We start from the raw sequence: 23,274 nt of genomic DNA, 5'->3' as shown, positions 1-23,274 counted from the left end.
GGGAGACGGGCAGAGGGGTTCCAGAAATCCTAGGTTGGCCCACGGTGCTGTAAAGAAAAGTTCTTTATGAAAGACCTCAGATGAGCATGTTCAGGGCACAAAAGTCTTGTCCTTGTGAATGTGGGAGTCTAACCTGGGCTAGATCATCAGACATAGACCGTTTTCTCCAGTAAAGCAGTGAGCATGGGGAGGGGGGGTGGAGTGCAGGGCCAGAGGGAGCCTCTTCCCTCTAACGTGTGGCATTCAGGGAGTATAGCAATGGCTTCCCACCCACACTGATCCCTGACTTGGAGTTTGTTTAGTTATGGAAACCAAAGGCCATTATTTTCAGTATTTGAAGGTCTCCCTTGGGGGGACGAAGGGACAGCTCTGTCTACCAACATCCCTGAGGGCTGTGTGTGGTGGGAGAGCTTGGGGACTTGGCTGGGTGGGGTGCCATCAAGAACATGCAGCCGTCAGCTTCTCCTGGGGGACAGGAGGGCTGAATAAGGCCTGAAGTAGGAAGTTTATCTGAGGGGACAAAGAAGGGCTTCTAAGGAACCAGTAGGGGAAATAAGACAAAACGGGGCAGGGGAGTTCTCCTTGCAGTAGAGCGCCATGCTGTCCATCAGAAAGCACGAGGATACCACCACACACCTTCAGGTGGCAGGGAACACAGGGGTTCATGCAGCACTTGGGCAGCCAGGTCTGATTCTGTGGAGTTCTCCAAAGGTGGACGTTTTCAAGAAGGGAAATTCGTAAAGGGCAAATTTGATGGCAGCTGGAGAACCCAAGGCGCAGCCAGCCACGGGAGGCTCAAGGCAAGAAGGTGAGGCGGTTTTCACCCAAATAGTAAAAATAGCTAGGTGGAGTCACCTTGAGGACGACGCAGGGTCAGCAATGCTATGAATCCTAAACACCTGCCTTGCTCCCCGGCCCCCGAGCCTGTTTGTGGCAATTAAAAGCAAGACATGTGGGGGGGTCGGTGCCCACGCCCAACTCTCTCTCAGAATGCTGGCAGCTGTGTGTGAGGGGCTGCTGCTTCCTGGGTAGACAGGCCAGTGCTTCAGCCAGAACACATGGGTTGCCCTGAGAGGGAACTCTGTGATTTAGGAATTAAGCCAGAGGACGGGGAAGGGACAGATGGGAAAAAGCCTAAACGTTTATGACATTGACAACTAGAGAGAGATTGTTTCCATCAATGAAGACCACAGGTAATTAAAGATCTATTTTGGCTAATAATTTTAACTAACCCTTTGCTTTAAAAATTCTCGTGTAATTTGCTAATGATAGATTTGAATTTTATTTTCATCTTTTTGTCTTCTTTCTACGTCATTTTTCATATGTGTACACACACACACCACACACACACACACCCCTCCCTATTGAGGATGTATGTGCAGAGAAAACTTTTCTCACTCAAAGGGATAGCAGTAGTAAATTGTGGTTCCTGGAAGAACTTCCCGACAAGCTTTTACTTTTGCTCATTGATTTATTTAACGAATACTTATTGAATGCTTACTGTATACCAGGCCCTGTTCAGACTCTGGGAATTCATCAGTAAAACCAGGCAGACAAAAATCCCTACCTGCCCTCATGTTCTAGTGGGAAAAAAAGGTAAGAAATGTTATGCATGTCATTAGATGTAATGTTAGATGGAAATAGAGAGCTGTGGAGAAAAATCCAGCAGGAAAGCAGGATAGGAAGGGCCAGGAGTAGGGGTGGGGTCTTGGGGAGGGGATCCAACTTTAAACAGAGTGGTCAGAGAAAAGCCCACAGAGATGTGACGTCTGAGCGTGGGCCTGACGGAAGTGAGGGAGTTATTAGCATAGCAGATTCCTCAAGAGAGAGTGTTCCAGGCAGAGGAACAGCGAGCCTGAGTGAGCCGGGTGTGTTCAAGGGACAGCGAGGAGGCCCGTGTACCCAGGGCCAACTCGGGGACAGGAGAGGCCAGGGAGTGGATGGGGCCTGTTGATGGGAGGTTGTGTGGGGTTCATTGTAGGGACCCTGGTTTTCCCTCTGAGTGAAATAGAAGAAGCCATTTGAGAGTTTTGGGCAGAGTAGTCCTGGGTCCCCTCTTGGGACCAGACTCTGGTGGGAAGGATACGGGGAGCAGCTGGGGGGCTGGTCAGGAGACTGTCGGGGTCATCCAGGTGAGCAGTGATGGCCCTTAGACCAGGGTGACTGTAGTGAGATGGTGGGAAGGGGCCGGTTTCCAGACATATTTTGAAGGTGAAGCTAACAGAATTTCTTACTGGATTAGAGAAAGGAAAGAGTCACAGGTGACTGCACTGTTGTTCCCTGAGCAGCTGGGAGGATGTGTTCTCGAGACATGGGGGGTTGTTAGCAGAGCCAGCTGGCACGGGAAGATGGTGCTTTGGGCTAGGCTGTGGTGAGTTCAGGTGTGTTACACCACCTGGAGATGCCAACAGGTGACATGTGGTCATTGGCATGGAGAGGCTGGATGGCTTGAGACCACAGGGCCTGGGTGTATGGCAAAGAAAAGAGGGCAGCAAATCAGGGAGGGAGGGGGATCGGTGAGGGGGGAACGTGTCCTTGGACCCACCAAGCACTTGGTTCCGGGCGGTAGGAGTGGCTGGCTGTCAAAGGCGGGTCTAGTGAGATGCGGCCTGCATGGCTGCACTGGAGTTAATGACATGGAGGTCATTTCGCGGCCTGGAGAAACAGTTTTGGCGCAGTGATGGGGGGTGTGCAGTGATGCGGCCAAAGCCTGCACAGCTACAGGCTTGAGCCTTGGGAGTGGAGACATGGAGAGTGGGGCCCAAAGCATTTTTATTTTAAAGATGGGGGAGGTTATAGGATGTTTGTAAAGCTGATGCGAAAGATCCGCTAGAGGTGGTATTGATACTCAGTGTGTAACCAAATGTCCAGAACTCAGAAACTTTGAAAGCACCTGTTATTTGGGTAATCATTAGAATAATCAAGAGTGGGCAACAGAAGTACCAAAGGGCTCAAGTAGAATTTCATTCTTTAAAATTTCTTTCTTAAAATTCTTTTGAATCATGGATCCTAAGAACTGAAAGGACTTTTAGAATGTAAGGCAGTAGGTAGCTTTCAGATTTTTTAGCTGGGGGATGCTGTTTTCCAGTGGAATCTCACGGAAAGCTACCCTGCACACAGATTTAGCAATCCTGCAGGGACTCCTCACTGACCCTGCAACCCACCTCCTGCTGGAGACCCTGAGTCCTCAAGGGGTCCCTGGGGCTGTCCGGGAAAGATGCAGAACTACTCCTTTAATCCAGGTACCACATTTACCAGGAAGGAGTTTAGAGGTTAAGATTCTTATTCTTGCCTGGGGATAAACACAATATTTAGTTTAAGAGCTGGAGGAGAAGCCAGTTTCCTGAGTCTTAGGACAATGGACTGTCTATTCTGTCCTTGGCACCTGTGGCCATGCTCCTCGCTAGAGCAGTGCAGGACTCTTGAGTGAAAGAATGAATGAAAGAGTGGCTTGAGGGGAAGAGTCCCGAGGCTCAGTGGTTTCAGTACCTGAGAATCTATGCCACCCTTTCACCCCTGTGGTTCCCCCTTGGGGTCCAACTTTGTGCCGTAAACACCTGTGCATCCATGTAGGTGGTCCTGCAGTGTGGTCCTTACGGCCGTGCACCTCAAACGTGTATGTCACTGGACAGCTTAGAACTCTTGTTGCTGCTCCGTGGAGCTGTATTGAGCGGGGTGTGCAGGGTTAGTCTTTACAGGTGTGCATTAAATGCTCAGGGCTGTGCGGTTACATCCTGTTCAGAGGCCTTTACTTAAAGCCTGTAGATGGAGCACTGGGCCTGCTCCTCAGCAGGGTGTCCAGGGCGCTCCATGACCGCACATCTGGCCCTCAGCCTTACTTCCACATTGTGGGCTGTGGCTCTATGGGACTGGCCCCTCGCCCCCCAGAGCTCCCCCAGCAGGTCCTCAGGCAGGAACTGTCAGCTGGTGTGTGTGCTGTTACTGCCGCTCTGCCCGTGGGGGTGTCCCACATGTGCTTTGTGCTGAAATGTGACTGAGATAGTGGGGCTGGAGCTGTATGTCTGGATTTCTGTTTGGATGACGTCGTGGGGAGTTAGGTACTTCATTATGGTGGATTTAGAGTGCTACAAATATTTGGTTTTCACAGAGATTTCCCTCCTTAAAATAGGCTTTTTATTTTCCTGATTATAAAATCATACATAAAACTCACAAGGAACTACAAATTACTAATGATCCCAGCACCCAGAGGTATCATTGTTTGTATTTTGCTCAGCGTCTTTTCAAAGTATTTTCCCATGTGCGTTGCATATATTGATACACCTTTTTGTTCTGCAGGGTATTTTAAGGTGTTCCTTACCTGCTTCCAGTACTGTTCTAAAAAGCTAATTGAGAACCCCTTTTCGCATTTTATATACAGAAAAGCGCAGAATTCATTCATTCAATGCCTTTAAACATAGAAAAGAAATAGTACTATTTGCCAATTCAACTCCTAGAGGACTTTTACTGACTTTTAAAATACTTGATCGTGCTTTGATGAAAGTTGGGTAAGTTTTTCAAGCTGCTCTAAAGGATAATTTTAAGACTGGAAGTCTAAAGCCAAAGTACCTTGGACTTTTAAAGGCATATTTTTCACTCATGGTTGTTAGAGAATTTTAGACACATTAAAAATGTTTTCAGCACCATCTTTCCAGCACCATAGTGAGAGCGATAAGCCACATCATAAAATGGATTGAGTTAAAAAAAATTTTATTACTACCTTTGATGGGAGATTCTTCTCTGTTAATCTTACTATATGGGCAAATGTCCTTTTATCATGTCACAGTCATCTTTCTGGAGGATAACTATGGTTTCAATAGCACCACTTAAGATATGACTTTTATTAAGTGCTTGTTAATTTAATTCATTACATAGAATGTAAACCTTCAAATTAAATTCTCCTTTGTTTCAAATTTATGACCGGCAAAGTCAGCACCGTCTTTGCGTGAGGGGAGCACGTTGTTAGTGATGCGCAGTGTTTATGTTTGGCCTTCGGTGTGCCGCTCAGGTCACCGTGTGATGCCAGGTGAGGCACCCACAGTGTCTCAGAAGTCTTTCCTCAGACGTGCGTGGAGATCAGTGTTGATGTTATGTGAGATACTGAGTCTCTTACGGGTTACTCAAAATGTATTCCTTGTGTTGAAAAATGTTGCAGAAGAACATGCATTTATCATCCATCTGCCTTTCACATGCTGTCAAAAGCTGACATTTGAGATGAATAGCCGTAAGGATTAACTTTTCATTTCTGAAGAGTCTCGAATCTTTATCTTCATAATTTGCTAAATAGCTACTTTCTGGACCCTGTCATTCTGGCTCCTTCAATAGAAACCAGTCTAATATTCCAGCCTCACAGGAGGTCACACAGGAAAGAACAATCTGAGGAGCACTTTTCCCTTTTTGGACAAAGTTGGTGTCGAGGTTACCTCCGTGTTGTTGTACAGCACCCTGTAATGAGAAGAGTGACTGATCCTCTCAGGTCTGAGAAGCAGGAGAAAGTCTGTTTCCGACTGACTGCAGCGCCTCCTGCTGTGGGCCAGTGAGCGCTCGCCACCGGTCCTCTGGTCTCCACTGGTCCGCGGCAGCCCCTTTGCTTGGAGCTGGGTTTAGTGACTGGTCACTAGAGCTCTCTACGGTCACAGGTTTCCTCCGTCCCCTGCATTTCTAGGTTTGTGGTTTTTGTCTTTTACTCACTGTTTTCATTTCTGTGCAACTTTGCTTTTATGGTAGATAATCTTGTGCCTTGCAGGGGAGTAGGCAGTGTATGAATAAATCAATAAAAGTATTGTCATTGCGATAGTAGGAAACTTATATTGGTCGTGGTAAAATTATTTGTGCTAATTTTAGAACCTTATTAGTCCTTCACTTATAGGTCCCTAGCAGCTAAGTTTAGTCTCTGTTATCTACAATGTAAGTATATTAAGAAGGCCCCATTACTGAGAGCAAGCTCTAGATTTAACATCAGAAATGTTGGAGCCAGAATCATTCCCAGTTTTCTGGTGTGTGAGTGATGGACATGTGAGCTGAGTGAGCCCATGGTGCTGTATGAACTCTCACAGAAATAGCTGCCGTGGACCGCTTTGCCTGTTCACAAAAGAGGCTGATTCTATGGCTGTGATGCAGTGCTGCATTACTTTGTGACTGAGGTCATATCTGTGAAAACTAAGGCTTTAAAAAGGGCATAGGAAAAATTGAGAACAAGTTTTTGTTGCCCTTTCCCCCAGCTTTATAGAGGTGTGATTGACGCACAACATTGTGTAAGTTTAAGGTGGACAACGTGATTTGACACACGTGTATATGGCAAAATGAAGACCACAGTGGTTAGCTGACACCTGCATCATGTCACCTAATGACTATTTCTTTTTTGTGGTGAGAACATTTAAGATTTATTCTTAGCAACTTTCAAGTACCTGTTTTTTGCCTTTTAACTAATAGAATGTTGACTCTACCAAGTGGATTAACTTTGGCCTCTGAGATGCACATTTGTTCTCCTGCAAGTCAAGATTGAGTATTTACCCCTGTCCAAGTTTAGTTTTAGAATATTCAAATTGTTAAGCTACTGGTCCTTAAAAATTTTTTTTAATACAGTTTTTTTTTGTGTGTGTAAAAGTTTGGAATTCACAGACCACTCTAGGATATTCCATTTCTTTCCTGCTTTCAGGGCTCTTAAAATTGCTTGTATTTTTCAAAGGTAATAAAATTCAAAGTAACAAAGGAAATTCTCTTAATCATTCTTTTCCTTTCTCCTTTTTCACATGGTATACTCCAAATGGTTAGTACTAGTTTGTACCTAATAAGAATGACATTTAGGACAAAAAGTGTTTTTCCCCAAATTCGGTAGAAATTGTGGGTGTTAAGTTCCCTTACAGGAGGTTTGTTCCCTGACTTTGGGTGAGTCAGGAATTCTCTCATCTGTGACCTGAGAGGACAGTCCACTGTGTCTCTAGGGCCTTCTCAGCGCTAGAATTTTATGAATCTGTGACAATTCAAAGTCACTGAAATTCATCAGAAGCTTTATGTAGGAGTGTAGAGAAGCTAAAGAATTCTCCAAATTTGGAGAAAATTCTGTATTACTAAAAGCAAATAAAGTGATCCTAAAATCTATTGCTGATTCTAGATTTTTAAAAATAAAAAATCAAATAGAGAATTATGGCAGAAGGGAATGACATTTTCTTTACCTAAAAAACCCTGACTTTAAAGAAGAGGAATTATTTAAATATTACAAATTTTAAAATTAAATATATAGCTCTTGCAGGAAAAGCTGGTTCCTGGTTGTTGATTCTATATTCTGTTCCAATATTATACATCTGAAATCACCATGAATTTGTAACCAAAATGTTTCTGATGTTAACAGTCTTTGATTTCCTTCAACTTCTTGCTTAGCAGGAATAGACAACAAGCTCCACAAAGAATGGACAAAATAAAAGAAAACATTTGGAAAAATTCTTCTGTCTTCTTTCTCTGACTTGTTTTATTTCATTGAGGATGACTCCTGGCTCTATACTGTGTCAAAATGTAGTTTGCGGGTCATACCTGTAGTCCCAAAGTTTCTGAAATATCCCATTGACAGTACAAAGTTATAGCAACCAGGCCCTATATCCAGGAGTCGTCAAAATACCTGCCCATTTTAAGATATTAGGTGTTTTCTTTTTTAAGTAAATTAGCAAATACCAACTAAACATTCCAATACTAGCTATACAATACTATTAGCTAGAGTGAGGGCTTCATGTGAATGAGTTCTCTGCTTCTCACGAGGCAGTGGCTTTTCTTGGCTGCCCATCAGAATCAGTCTAAGGATCCCTAGGAACCACCCACTATCCAGGCCACTTCACGCCAGGGAGCGCAGTGGTCCAGGCTGGTGTTGAAAGATCAGCCCAGGAATTCCATAGGCGGCCATGGTTAGAGCCTCTCATTTGGGGTTCTTAGTTTGTTTGAACTATCACAATAACCTAGTTACTAGGGACCACCCCTAATGTCTGAACACACTGGGCTTTGGGGTAGAAAGTGTGGTAGAGATGATCTTGCAGGGTGAGTCAGGACTGAGTTGGAAGCCTGCCTCGATCAATACGATTAGGTTACCTTGGACAGGCGTTTGACTCTGGTCTGCAGTTTCATTCCAGCTTTAGCATTAATCTTTAACACTTAATAACATTATAGCAGATTTCTAGATATATCAAGAAGCCGAAGTTGGTGCAAAATTTCAATTCAGTTGTTTTGATTCAAGTGGCCATGAGATGGAGAGATTTTTAGTTTGATATTCAGCTAATGACTCACCACTGAGAAGATTTAGATATTATGAAATTGAAATTCAGTGGGTTGATGTTAGTATTTCCATTATCTAAGAACTAAAAGCTTTCTAAGCACATCAGTAGCACAAGCCTTTTTAATGCATTCTGAGTAATGTTAAGCCTACTTAAGATAAACTGTTTTGAGAACTTTGTTACATACATGTCATCCTCATTACAAATGAATTTTGCACATTCATGAAAACAGATTTGGAAACTGAGAGGCAGCAATTAGAGAGCCTAAGACCAGAGGTGGTGGATCTGGACACACGTCTGCATTTTCCCATTTATTCGCAGTTTAATTATAGGCAGGTCACTTAATCTGAGTCTTAATTTCCTCATCTGTAAAATGGGAATAATAGTATCTACCCTAATAATTTCACAGGGTTCTTATGAGGCTCAGATGAGGTCATATGTTTATTCAACAAACAGGTGACTCACCAAGGTCCCGTTCCTCGCTGGGCAGCGGCCTCACTGTGAGGGACACAAAGAAGGAGAATCGGTCCTCGGAAGGAGTGAGCACATGTGTTAGTTGCTGCTCACATTTACAAAAGTTTGTGTTGTAGTCCTTTGAAGAGGGCTTGCTCTTTCATCTCTGTGTTTCTGTGTCTCTGGGCCTGGCAGTGAACACAGAAGGAGCTAAAATACTGGTTGTATGAATAACTGAATCACATAATTCATTTCCTTGAAAATACTTTGTAACTCTAGACAGGGTCTCCTTTAAACAAGCTGAGATCAGAGTGAAGTGTGGATGTGGTTTTGTTTCTGCGCTCGTTTAAAGTTCCACACGAACTTGAACGTGGGAGTTTAACCTGGGATCCTTTCAAACCGTAGCGGTGCTTAACTTTTTACTTGGAGTTCGATTCAGTTTAGGTTAGTGTTCCCTTCTTTCCAATCACTGTTTCAACAACATCAGGAGTACTGTTTTTGGCTAATGTCCTTTTCATGTTGGGTAGTAATCCAAGCTCCAATATTTATTTTGGAAAGGAAGATAAATTCTTTCCTTGACATCCATTTTCTCCATTAAGTTAAAAAAAAAAAAGTCACTTCATCAATGTAATTTCAAGCAGCTGGATTTGAGTCTGTGCCGCTTATGGCAGCAGAGTTGGGCTTCAGCAGAGCTCCTGACATGTGGCCTGGTTCACAGTCAGCACATGGAGTTTTCACCTGGACGTTGCAGCCAGTCACCAGCTGTGGATGTGCATTTGGGGGGTGTTCACGTGTGGGTCTGAACTAGGTCAGGGCTTTGGTTGTTGTCTCTTTCTAGACTCTGTTAGGAAGATGTGAACACAGAGAATTGTGATGGCACTTTCATACTGGGTTGCAGAAATACTGAGGATTTAAGTTGTCTCTTTACTGCAGATAAGGGGTTCTCTTTGCAGCCCCTCTGTGTCGTTAGCATAGTGGGTGGAGGTCTTGTGTGCTGATGTCTAGCCTTTTATTATTTATTTGAATAATGGAATTTTAGAGTGGAAAGGACCTGCCACCCATGTTCTAGACAGACAAAACCAAGGAGAAATGAAGAGGCTGTGATGGTCAGTGTCAGTGGGGGTCCTGGTCTCTTTCTGTGGGGTTTTTTCTACTGGCTGCTCACTGAGTGGGATGTCCTGTGTGAATCCCACCAGCTTCTGTGGGTGCTCCTAGGGAAAAGCTCTTGGTCAGAATTAGGGTGACAGTCGATGTAAGATATACATAGATGTTTATGCGCCCATGTGTATGTAATTTCCTTTATCCTTAATTGCTTAAATTTATAGTAATGTGTTAAGTTTGCAAATTTATTTTGTCTTATAAAAGTAAATTCTATTTTCAAATACTGATTTGCACAGGTTGCAGACATCCCATGCTCAGTGAAGCCTACAGGCATTGGGTTGGGCTCCATCCTGTTCTTTAAGTCACTTATGGGGCCCTTGGTACGGATGCTTCTCAGCAGAGGGCACATGTTGTGTTCCCATGTTTTATGTTATAAAGTCAGTGCTGCCCCTGCCTGGTAATAAACCTGGTTCTTCTTAGTCATGAGATGAACGAACACCAGTGAGGTTAAATGTTTTGCCCAGAGCCTCACAACATCCAGTGACAAGTTGGAAATAAAATGTATGAGCCTCCTTTTGTCCAGCCTGAGCTCCTGAGTCCTGCTGCCGCCCGGGCTGCTGCTGCACTAGCTCCCTCATCCTTGGTGGCGGGGAAAAAACTGCCAAGGATTTTTTCAAGCAAAGGAAGAGTCCCATAGTCATGACTTGCTGGGCACATCATGTTACTATTTTGTGGGTCAGAGGCGTGGGGTGAGTGAGCTATGGCAGGCCCCGAGTGCCCCTGAGCTCTTACCGAAAGAGTCTGTGTCTGCGTTCTGTTCCCTGGGCTCTCCAGGTAGACTGAGTGCCCAGACCATCATGGCACACAGATAGGGAAGGAGAAGTAGCAGCTGAAGAGCATCAGGCTGGCATTGACAACTGCATGCTTTATATTGTGCTTTTTCAGAGTGCAAATTCACCTGCACCAGCGGGCAATGCTTGTATCTTGGTTCACTGGTCTGTAACCAACAGAACGACTGTGGGGACAACAGTGATGAAGAAAACTGTCTCCTGGTGACTGAACATCCACCTCCGGGCATCTTCAGCTGTAAGTCCCTCCCGCTCACCTTGGTATCATTCAGTTGGTTGTGTTTGGGGATGGTTAGGAGGCAGCGACCTGGGGAAGTGGGAAGGATGTTGTTTTTTGGTTAAGAGAAGAGGTTTGTGTTTTCACAAAGGGCATGTTTTCTTTTAGGATAGAAATATGGTGTGTCTGAGAGTCAGAAGTTTCTTCCACTTTGAGCGGCCTGTGTTTTGGTAGAGGCTTTCTACTGCTTATCTAGAAGCAGTGACTGATCCCAAGAAATAATATATTGACTTAGTATTCTTCATACTGGTTTTGTAGAATTTTTTAGAGTAATTTTAAACAATAATTTAAAAATAATTTTAAATAAGCAAAGAAAGGTACATAGAGGGTCCACAATTAAACTAGTAATTAAAATAAGAAAATAGAAAAAGTTTATATGGGACTTTTAAAAAAGGTTGCGATGATGTGTTTTTCTATTTGATATTGGATGGAAAGCAACCTGAGTGAGATGTTTCCCTGTGTGAATTCCCAGACTGAGGCTGTGAGCATTTCTTGAACTGGAAGAAGGTGAAATCCGAGTACAAAGTTCATTCATTTTTGATCTCATGGCTTTTATGAAGCGGAAGGAGCAAGAAGGTGGTTTGGAAACACTGCCGAACTTCTCTTAGGGAAAACTTCTCGTAGGGAAGTGGCTTGTTGCCTCCTGTGTTTCCTGGGCTGAGGGAAGCGGGTTGCGGTCACGGATGTTTTACAGCACTGACCCTCATCAGGGGTCTTCCCACTGAGATCATCTCAGGAAACATGTGACTTCTCTCCCCACTTTTACTGACATTATTGTGAGAAGTTATATTTGTTTTTATTTACAGATTCTAAAATTTTTGTTCTAGAGATCAGACTATGTAATACTGATCCTATAATGTGAAATGGGAGGGGATTTTAAAAGAGAAGCAGTTTTCTCTATTCCCACTGTGTTTTTATGTTGGGGGAAAGCTGTGAGTTTTAAGCCTGCTACTTATTCCTGCTAAATCGGGAGTCTAATTGTGCTGTCGTTTCTGTTGTGTCAGTTTGCATTTTCTTATATTGAGCCTTCTTATAGAGTCCCATCTCGATACTTTGAGAAGACAGTTTAAGGTGAGCTGTGTGCTTTCTTGGTGTTTAGTCCATATGCTTCCTCTGGCGATGTTTTCTGCAGTAGCCTTTGTGGTCGTCAACACTGTAATTTGCTCAGTATGCCTGCCTAGACCCAGAGGAGGAAGGGACCCCTCAGTGAGCCATGCCTGCCTGGCCCCGTCCGGCAGCTCTGAGCCTCATCTGCATGGAGGGCGTGAGGATTAAGTGGGATGGTCCACAGGAAGCACTTAGAGTCTGGTTGGTACCGAGCACTTGATACAGGCCAGTCAGCCTCAAGCCGGGGTCTTAGAAGGAGAAGAGCAGAGTGGAGGCAACATCTCACTTGTGTTCTCTAGACTTGAGTAACGTACACACTTACACAACAGATGGTGGGTAGGACATCAGGACCCTGCGTGGGGTCTCGCCTGGTCGGAGCTCCTGTGAAAAGCAGGCAGGACGCACCTCTGGCCTCTGCCCAGGGGCACTTCCCGGAGGTGTTTCCCCTTCACGTAGGTCCTGCCACTGCTGCAGTCCTGCGGTGTCCCTTCCTCCCAGCCTCTTCCCCTTTCTCATCAGTATTTCCTGGTTTATAAAGCGGATTTCCAGATATCTTTTCCATTCATTTTTTAAAATGTGAACACTTTAATTTTGCTTAGAAGCCAGGTGAAGCAGTTACATCTGTAAGTGGCTCAGCATTGCCCAGGGAGCTCTGAGAGTTTGTATAGTTGATTTACAATGTTGTGTTAATTTCTGCTGTACAGTAAAGTGATTCAGTTGTACATATATATATTCTTTTCCATTATGGTTTCTCGTTTCTCACAGGATATTGTATATAGTTCCCTGTGCTGTACAGTAGGACCTTGTTGTTTATTTTTTTTATATATAGTAGTTTGTATCCTAATAGAGGAATCTTAAGATCCTGTTGGCAAGCTATTGGTCCCTAGTGTTCAGATGTAACAAGGCTTGTGCCCTTGTAGCCAAAATGGGAGGCTGTTTACAATATGCTGTCTTTTAAGAAGATTGGAAAGTCAGGAGACACAATGACAAAGGGCAGGATGAGGGCTGTGGCTTCAGGTTAACCTGGGTTCTAGTTCTAGCTTAAGGAAGCACCTGAACCCCTTTAAGGCTTAGTTTCTCACTCTGCAAAATGAGAATAATTTCTGCCATATAAGGTTGCTATGAGGATTTACATGAAATAACACACATGAAGAGTGCGGTCTGCATCATCGTCTCATCTGTCTTCGTCCCTGCTTGCCATGTGGGACATCTTGGGGAGGGGACCTCCGTGACTGCTGCCATCTGTCTGCACGGCAGAGCCTCCTTCAGGTGGAGCATGGGTTCCAGGCATCCACAGGCGAGTTCATCCTCAGAGGTTCTGGGCATTTCCCACTTCCTCTGCCCCTGCAGAAGGCCTGCTGGGGAGCCGCCAGCTGAAGGGGGTTTGCTGGGCCTGGCCCACGGTCCTCGCTCCCCTGCTGGCTCAGGGGCCTCTCATCACATATGGGTTTGCTGTGGCTGCTCTCTCCTCTGTGCTGCTGCAGGGTGATTGGGTACCGAATGACTGTACTCTCCTTCCCTTGGTCTGCCAGGCAAGAGCACAGAGCAAAGGCTGTTCTACTCCCCCTCAGCTGCCCGGCAGGGCTTGGATGCTCTCCACTTGGGAGGGGGTCTGCAGGGCCCACCAGCCTGCATCTGCAGCAGGCGTACCTCTGTTGGGGGCGCCACTTCCTCCCTGCCTTGGGAACTTGGAATATTACAGGACTTCTTGTCTACAGACTAATGCATCCTAAGAAAACAAAGAGTGCTTTCTCCTTATTCCTGTCTAAGAACAAGAGTCATTTACTTGATCTGCTTTGTACCCAAGTAAGGGAAACACTCAGTGTTCTACTCTTTGATCGCACTTAGGTTCAAGCAGGGTGGAATCAGTTTTCTGCCTGTGTTGTTGGCTGTGGGCATGCGCCCTGGCTCAGGTGTCTTGGTCCTCTCTCTCATTTCATATTTGCTAAAATTTAGAATGAATTAAGGTTAGAAAGAAAATGTCACTGTCATTTGTGAAGGCAGCAGTGCTAATGATAATAGAAGCCCTTATAGTAGCTGTAAGAAACTTTTCCTTCCTGAGTGGTCTCACTGCTTCTCTGCCTTGCTGATCCGTGGCCTGAGGTGAGGCCCTGGTTCAGTGGGCCCCAAGGCCCTGCACAGGTGTGGGGACGGGGCTATGCCAAGTGTTTCACGGGGAAGGCGTCTTGCTGGTTCATCTTTTTACAGAAGAAGGAAATGCTGTGGCCAGCTTTTCCCATGTCTTTTCTGTTCCTCCATCAAAACATTGTACTTCTGAGGGACTTCCCTGGTGTCACGTACAGTGTACAGAGACATCCGCACAGCGAGTCACTGAACATCAATGTAGGGGGCACGGGTTCGAGCCCTGGTCTGGGAAGATCCCCCATGCCGCGGAGCAACTAAGCCCGTGCGCCACAACTGCTGAGCCTGTGCTCTAGAGCTCGCGAGCCACAACTACTGAAGCCCACGCACCCAGAGCCCATGCTGTGCAACAAGAGAAGCCACCTCAATGCGAAGGAGTGTCTTTTGGGGAACTGAAAGACACTCGTACAAAGACGACTCAACATGAACACAGGCTACCAAGCCGAGTGGCCCCAGCAATTCGTGGTCCAGGAGTCCACAGAGGACCGTTCTGCTGGGACGTGGTCACGTTGGCTTCGCAGAGGAGGCGTGCTGGGTGTCAGGGCCAAGGACGGTGGAGTGTGGGTGAGCGAGGCCTTGGCGGGAGGCTGGAGGCAGAGAGCGAGCCAGTCACGCCACACCTCCTGCCCTTGTCACTGAAGGGACGGACCTTGGGTCCCCAGCTGCACAGCCTGCCTGTCGCCTGTGATGCTGGCCCTCCTCACTGGGCTTTGGCTCCGCAAACCCACTACTCTTTGAAGCCCCTGTGCCACATCTTGGTGGCGGGAGCAGTTTCTCTGGCTTCTGAGAAGCAGGCACTGAGCAGCCTTGAAGGAACCATGTGCTTTGAAGGCATTGGCAAGAGCAGGCCTTCCTCAGTCACTGCTCAGGAGTCATGCCCTGGAGCTGGTGAGCACAGAGGGGTCCCTGCGACAGCTTCACCTCCAGTGAATGAGGGGGTCCGACATGGGGGGGGCGGTGGGAGGAGAGGGTGGCACTCTCACCGTTACTGGTGGCTCTTTGCTTCTTTCTTCATTGGTGGCCTAGTAAACGTAATCTCAAAGTCAGATGAGCTGATGCTAATAAAGTTCCCCGATTCAGCCAGGATTTTAACTTCAGGACTTTTCAGAAGGAAACTGTTTTTTTGCCCAGGGCTGTTTAGGGTAATAACTACCAAATAAGATAAATTCAGCACATTAAAATCTGAGCTGAGTGTCTTTCTTCCCAAATCAGCTCTCCAGCTCTTCCCACCTTCGTCGGTTTTTTCCAAAGGGACTGGCACTCTCCTTGTCACCGAGCTGTGCTCCCCTGTGCCCCATGTCTGGCTGTCTGCTCCCCGCCTCCCCAGGACTTTATTCCTTCACCCACTCACTCAGCTTTGTCAAGATAGAGTCGACACACAGCACTGTGAGTTCAAGGTGTCAGTGTGACATCTTGAGTCACGTGCAGTGTACAGAGACATCCGCACAGCGAGTCACTGAACATCAGCACTGTGTATTTGGGACCATGTTCGTAACCATGTAGAAACCTATTCACAACCAGGCTTCACAGAGACCGGACCTTTATTTTTTGTTTATTTCATTAACGATAATTCTCTAATAACATTCATATTTCTCCAGCTGTCTTATAAATTGTTTTGTTATGTTTACAGTTTGTTTGAAGCAGGATCCAAAGGGGCCCTAAGCGTTGTTCCAGGATGCTGTGCTGTCCCCTGAGGAGTGTTTTCTATCTGGGCCGCGCGCGCGCGCGCACACACACACACACACACACACACACACACTCAGCCACCGCCTTGATCTGGGTGGAAGGTCTGGACTGTCTGGTGGCAGTGTCTCACGCTCCAGATTGTGCCCCGCTTCCCCGGGACGTGTGCTCACCACCTCTCAGGCTTCCTGTCTGTCAATGGTCGGGTCTCCAAGTTTGGGGAGGCTCAGGTGTGAATGAAGGCACTCTGAGGTCCTGCTGTCCACATCGGGGGGCTCGTTCTGTTATGTGATTATCGTCAGTCATTGGGGGGTTGCAAAGCAGTCATGACCTAATTCTGCCCTTTTTTCTCCATTTACTAGTGGGGATACTTCTATAAAGAGAAACTCCCATTTACTGTGTGATTACCAGGAAGTAGATCTCATATTGCATCAGTTTTCTTAATAACGAGAAGGTTCCCTCTAGCGCTTCAGAGGTGATCAGTGTCATTCTGAACGGATGAATTAAAATGTCTAGTTGTGTACATGGAACCTTTTTAGGAACAACCTCTGCTGCACTTGGGTGTGACCAGCTCCCAGGTTTTGTCACTGAGTCCGAGCTCGCTCTGCTCACCACATGACAGGCCAGTAAATTGGGAGACGAGGTGTTGAGGCAAGGAATACGACTTTATTCGGACAGCCGGCAGACAGAGAAGATGACAGACTAGTGTGTCCTAAAAACCATCTTATCGGGGTTTGGATGCCTGTTTCTTTCATAGAACAGAGGGGGAGGAGATGAGGAAGTAAAGTAAAAAGGCCGTAAGTTTTGCAAATATCTCCTGGAATGGCCAGCCTTGGGGAGGGGATGTGTTAATTTCTTCTTTCTTGCAGCCATCCACAGGTGGACAGGGTCCGAATGCTTCGCTGAACAAAGGCACTTTGGTTTAACATTCAGGCAGAGGGACAGGGTTCCCTGAGGCAGGCCACTGTGTATAGACAGTATCCTTTTTTTTTTTTTTTAACATCTTTATTGGAGTATAATTGCTTTACAATGATGTGTTAGTTTCTGCTTTATAACAAAGTGAATCAGCTATACATATACATATATCCCCCCCCATATCTCTACCCTCTTGCATCTCCCTCCCTCGCACCCTCCCTATCCCACCCCTCTAGGTGGTCACAAAGCACCGAGCTGATCTCCTTGTCCTATGCGGCTGCTTCCCACTAGCTATCTATTTTACGTTTGGTAGTATATATATGTCCATGCCACTCTCTCACTTTGTCCCAGCTTACCCTTCCCGCTCCCTATGTCCTCAAGTCCATTCTCTCGTAGGTCTGCTAAACAGTATCCTTTTAGTGAACAAAAGCAGCGGGAAGCAAAGGTTAAAGTAAAAGAAACAGATCCAAGATGGAGTCAGGATTGGCTCCTCTCTGTTACAATTTTATCTAGGATTCTGTGATTCTCAGTGGCCTGTTTAACTTCAAGGAAGTGAGACTCCAGGAGTGCAGAGTCCTGTTCCCCAGCACCAGGGGTCTCACCAGCCGCTCTGTCGCCTCCCCTGGCTGATCCTTCCTTCTCCTCCAGGCCCCTCACCTTCACCTTCCTCCCTCTGACTTCCCCAAGTGCCTTCTGACCGCCCTGTGCCTCTGAGTCCACTGCCCGCTGCTGCATCAGCCTCGCAGACCCAAGGGCAGCGTGGCCTCTGTTAGGGAGGGCCCGAGCAGCCCTCAGGTCCTTGCCATTCCTGGGTGGAGCCCTCCCCTGCCCTCCCCTGCGCTTGCCCTGGCCGGGCCTTCCCTGTCCCTTTCCCTCCTGGAGCAGCTCAGCTCGCCCCCACCCGCCCTCTCCAGCCCCTTCTTACTCACCACTGCTCTCCCCTGGCTGCTTTTGCTGGGTTGCTTGTTCACGGCCAGATCCCATGGATTTTTTTTTTTTTCTTCCCATTTCTTCTCTTTCTGGCCTTTTCTCCATAGTCGGTAAGGTTTATCATCCCCTCTTTGAGATTCTCCGTTCCCTTAGGGTCCAAGTCTCCCTGGACACCTCCGGCTGCTCCTTCTCTGTGGCGGCTCCTCTGTCCGCCGGGTTCCAGCCTGGTCCTTGCCCTTGTCTGTGGAATTCTAGACACCACTTGGCATCAAAGCCACGCCCGTATTCTTATCTCCAGCTCAGATGAAGTATCCAACTCTGCTCGTAAGGCTTCTCCCAAACCTCTCCAACTCCTGAGCATTCAAAGCTGAACCAGTTATTTCTTCCTCCACCCCCAGACCAGACAGTCCTTTTGGTATTTTCTGTCTTAGTGTTTTGCCAGTTACATCAGGTTGGTCACTTTCCTGATTGGTCACTATCCCTTACCAGAAATAATTTCTCCTGCTTGGAACCCTACAACATCTTGTGTCCCTCTTAAGGTGTTGACTGTTTTGCTTCATCATCACATGTGGACAAGAATGATTTCAAGTGTTAAGCTCTTTGAAGACAGGGGCTGTGCTCACATCTTTGGAAGCCCTGGCACTCCTAATGAAGCATGGACTGTACATGTCGGCACTTGAAAAGGATCTGCTGAATTGAATTGAAAACCATTTATCCTTCCTCTGTTACTTCCCAGCAAGCTGTCAGCATGGCCCTTAGTTGAACAGTGACTACAAGGGTTTCAGCTGTAGCCTTAGTGCCTCCCATAGTGCGTGGCATATATAGTATACGTTGCATGGCATATATAGTATACAGTGTGTGGTGTATACAATATACAGTGAGTGGCCCTATAAATACGTGCTGAGTGAATGGATGAATGTGATTTTTTTTTTTTTTACTTTGTTTTTTCAGTTGGCTATATATCTATCTTTAAACAGCTTTTGTGAAATAATTGACACACAGGAAAGTGCACATATTTAGCAATTACAATTTGGTAAGTTTTACATAGGAATATACCCATGAAACCATCACAAATTAACCATGGTGTGTCCATCTGCCCAACATGTTTGTCACTCTCCTGTGGTCCCTTCCTGTCTTAGCTCCCTGTCTGCACCCCAGGCGACCACTGATGGATTGGTGTCTTTATAGATTGGCTTGTATTTTCTAGAGTTTATATAACTGGAATCATAATGTGCACACTCTTCTGTTTGGCTTCTTTCATCCAGCATAATTATTTTGATTTTCCTCTGCGTTATATGCATCAATAGTTTAGAGATTATGTAGAATTGCTATTATTTCTTCTTCAAATATTTTATAAAATACACCATTGAAGCCATCTGGGCTTAGGGTTTTCTTTGAACAAATGCTTTTAACTGCAAATTTAATTTCTATATTAGCTATAGGGCTCTGTTCCTGTTTGATAAGCTTTTTAAAAATTGAAGAAATTTTTTATGCAAGTATAGTTGGTTTACAATATTGTGTTAGTTTCAGGTGTACAGCATAGTGAATCAGTATTTTTGCAGATTATTGAATGTGATTATTTTTGAAAACTCAAGTCGGACCGGAGGATGAAAAAAACTTGTGTTTTGCGTGGCCTAGTGCCCTGCAAGTAGACCTGGAGGGTGAGAATACTTATTCAGCCCTGGCAGCCTGCGTGATAGGACACAGAGGGGACGTAAGGTCTGTTCCCCAAATTGTCTGTCATTACGGTGTATATTGGTTACTGCCAACACCCAAACTCACTGGAGTATGTCCCTACTCTAGTTGGGGTTCATTCTGTGGCCAGCAGTGTGGCAGGATGCCCTGTGCTCTACTGGGGTCTCGGTTTCCCAGTGCAGAGCCCCTGGGAGACAAGCCCTCCTGGGGCACAGGAAGGGCTGGTTTGTGCGGGGCCCAGAGGTGACTTGACTAGATTAGGTGCGCGTGTGCTGGCACGTGTGGGTGTGCTGCTTGTCGCATCAGTGACCTGGTCAGTCTACCAGCGCAGGTCCCGCTTCCTGCCAGTGTGTCCCTGGGACCGGCTTTGTACTGCTGCTGGCTGTGCTGTAAACAGCCCTGCAAACGGTGCTGGGCCTGCAGTTTGTTCCAACTAGAAAATCCAAGATGAGGCCCTGAGTTACAGTCTGCAGTCCCCACTCACTGATTGTGGCTTTAGGCAAGTTGCTGAACCTCCTTATACCTTGATTTTTCTCCTTTGTGAAACAAAGACAATAATAGTATTGGTATCTCCCTCAAAGGATTGTTCTAAGGATTTAGTAAAATAGTTTAGGTAAAGCAGTTAGAATAATGCCTTGCACGTAGTAAGTTGCAGGCACCATGTCTCTTCACCCAAAAATACTTAAATGTGTATTTCCTAAGAGAAAGACATTCTCTTCCATAACCATAGTGTAGTTACCAAAGCCCAGAAAATGTAACGTTGACACAGTACTACTTTCTGACAGACAGTCCACATTAAACTCTTGCTGTTGCTCTCAATCTTGTCTTTCGAAGTAGTTCGTGTTTCTCAGCAAAGGCCCCGTGGAAGAGTAGCCCGAATGCTGCTGCGGAGGGCGCTGTGCTGGGCCAGCCCTCCACTCCCTCCTCATCTTAAATGTTGACAGCCGGGCGCCAGGACGCACCAGCCGGGGCTTCACCCGCTGCTGCTTCCCACTCATCTCATCACCACTTACCAAAAGCAAAGCAGCAACATAGCTGTACTTCTCTGATGATTAGCGGTGCAAGGAATTTATCTGAAGGCCTGTGGCTTCTTAGGATGGGGATGAGGTGGGCAGAGAGCTGCCATTTGCTGAGTGCCGGCTGTTTACATGCATCATGTAATTTATCTCAAAACCTAGAAATCTAGAAAGGTTGCCTAGGGAACAGTGCTCAGAGAGGTTAAGTAATTTATTCAGGGTCACCCAGCTAGAACATGTTGAAGCGAGGAACTAAATTCAGGCTGTGGTTTTTGTTTGTTTGTTTTTGCTTCTAGGTGTTTGTTTTTTGTTTTTTCATGATATTTTTTTAGTAGGATAAGGATTTACGCATCAGTTTTTAAAGGTTTGTAGGGTGGAGATCAAACAAACAATGTATTATTATGAAGGCCCATAGAAGTGAGGGCTCCAAGAGCAATTGTTTATATGGCAGTTTTTAATTGATATATAGACGATGGTAATCTTCATTTCATCCTGGATTTTCAAGTAGATTCCAAAATATTAACCCAAGATCCCTACTGTATCAGGGATCATTGGTTTTGTTGAGTTCCTTCAGGTTTCCTCTACAGATTGTTGGAGTAATTAATCCCTTCTTCAGTTCCGCCCGGCTGTGTCCTATATATATATGACCTGCAGGAAGTCAGTTCCCCTTTCCGTTTTCCTTTCTGATCAGGAGGGTGGAAATGTGAACACGGGAGCTGGTGGGACCCAGTGAACAGGGTGCCTCCATTTCTGCCACTGCTTACTCTCCTTCACCTGCTGTGAGCACAGAGCCCCCCCCTTAGTCAGACGTGGACTGTTAGCCCTGTACCCCTGATGCACCGCTGGGTCTTGTGAGCTCTGTGGCCCCTCCAGATGCCCTCAGTGGATCACACTCTGATGTGGCCTCCACAGGGAGGGTGGGATGGTCTCCCAGTGCGTTGTGTTGCCCCAGGGCAGGGATGTTGGTGGGGTGGCTCCTGCCTTGGTCAAGGCCAGTAGTAGAGGCCGCTCTGCTTGAACCAAGCTGTTCTGCACAGCAGTGTGTGTTCTTTTGACAGGGCTGCCCACCCCTTTTTCAGCTTAAAAAAGGAATCCATGGCAAAACAATTACTGGCTTGTGTGTAAATGACCCAGGATGGCATTTAAACAAGGTCAGGGTGCAGCAGCTACCCCGCCGCCCACAGAGGGGCAGGCTCACCCTCCTCCTTCATGCCAGAAGGGCCCCTCCCCGCCCGCCCCTTTGGTTTGTGCCTCTGTTTCTCCAAGACGGTTTTCTGTCAATTAAAATCTTGTAAGAACTTGGAAGGCAACTCTGCCTTTTCAAATAAACAAAGGCAGAGAACAAATGGGAGGGAGTTTCAGTAAACCCTAGGCTTCCTTTCCTCCTGCTGTGACACTAAATTTACTGGATAAAAACTACCTCTTAGATTTACATTTTGATTCTGTTACTGCTTTCATGTGTACGGGGCTGTCCCACTTCAGATGAAATTTATCCACTTCTTTAAATATTTAGTAGTCTAGCGTGGATGTTAATGAAAGTCTGGCAGTGCTATTTTGAGAACTGCAACAATGATAGTAATTTTCAGTGTCAGATTCCTGCTTTGCAAAGGGAGAGCGGGCGGGAGGCGCGGCTTCAGTTCTAATAGAGTTTGCCGTCCACAGGCCTGCCAGACAGATGGGTCATGAATACTGTCTAGACGGCCCTGCCTGAGCGGAGCCCGGTCTCTGAGGACACGCACTGAGACGCCGGCTTAAGTAACGGGAAAGTCAGGGCAGGCCCTCGTGTAATCAGACAGAAATCAATGCGAGTCTGCTTCCTGGGGGAGGGGGATGCAGTGTCGGGGGAGAGAAGAGGCCCTCTCTTTCGGATCAGTTTTCGTACAAACTCAACTAATATCAGGCATTAGAGAGAGCGTTAAGGGAGAGGTGTAAGTGGATGGTGCTGTTGATTTAGACTGCGCTCCGCCGCTGCAGGATGCCGAGTGATCTCACCCAGACACGCCCTAGCCTGAACGGTGGGACGCAGACGAGGGACCGGATCAGTCGTGTGTGTTGCTGAGCCTGGTGCTGCTCCGGTTGACACCGTGTGTCCTGACTGTTTATTTCCAGGGTTTAGCCTCTTAATTAGGGAGGGTTTTAGAGACTCACCTGGCATGCTTTCTTTTCTGATGAATCTCTGAGAACGTTCCAGAGCTGGCTCTCTTGACCGGCCACTCTGCTAATGGTGCTGGAGGCAGGGAGGTGGAGCCCTCATGAGCACCCACTCGGCTGCACCCTGGGACACAGCACCTTCCGATGGTCGCTTTGCTCAGTGTTTCCCCAGTGCTAGGAGTGGGATTTATGTGACATAAGTAGTGACTTTCTACCCACGAAAACTCACAGTCTGAATGGGGTGGGGGCGGGGTGGGTCTGTGCTCTCAGGATGAAGTTATGGGGGGAGGGGCACTGACAGGCAGAGCAGATGCAGCTCAGCTGGGAGGGGCCTTGTTGTTGGACTCCATGTCCTTAGTCATGTATTTGCCTCAGAAAAATTACCCAAGAGGGTCTGCAGTAAAGCTTGGAAGGGACCCTCTTTGAGGAACTGCAGAAATAGAACTGAGATTCAGTCATCACAGCATGTGTCCTGTCCTGCAGAAGGTACCCACCCCCCCACCCCCACCCCGCCCCAGAGGCCCAACCACGGAATCAGCCACCTGGCTTGGAGCTCTTTTAGTTACGTCTCAGAGCAGACGCCAACATAGGCTTTTGGTTTGGAAAAAACTCCCAGCAACCTAAGTTTAGCAATAATCATTTTTTCACTCCTTCATCCATTCTTGTCATGTCCCAAGAGCTAACAGCAGCGGGAAAGCTAG

General features: G+C 46.5%; 1 protein-coding gene across 1 annotated transcript in view; it reads left to right on the top strand.

The window, feature by feature from the left end:
* The window catches only part of LDLRAD4 (low density lipoprotein receptor class A domain containing 4), a 304,508-nt gene that overhangs the window by 178,629 nt on the left and 102,605 nt on the right, over window positions 1-23,274 (top strand). Inside the window, 1 exon segment of the mRNA XM_022551388.3 lies at window positions 10,755-10,895. Coding sequence (XP_022407096.1) covers window positions 10,755-10,895 — 141 coding nt within the window.

The sequence above is a fragment of the Delphinapterus leucas genome, chromosome 14, assembly GCF_059928025.1.
Source record: "Delphinapterus leucas isolate spDelLeu-1000000601 "Yukka" chromosome 14, BTC_Dleu_Yukka2, whole genome shotgun sequence".
Taxonomy (NCBI): Eukaryota; Metazoa; Chordata; class Mammalia; order Artiodactyla; family Monodontidae; genus Delphinapterus; species Delphinapterus leucas.
The sequence above is the reverse complement of the archived record's forward strand: the minus strand, read 5'-3'. Positions and strand labels throughout refer to the sequence as shown.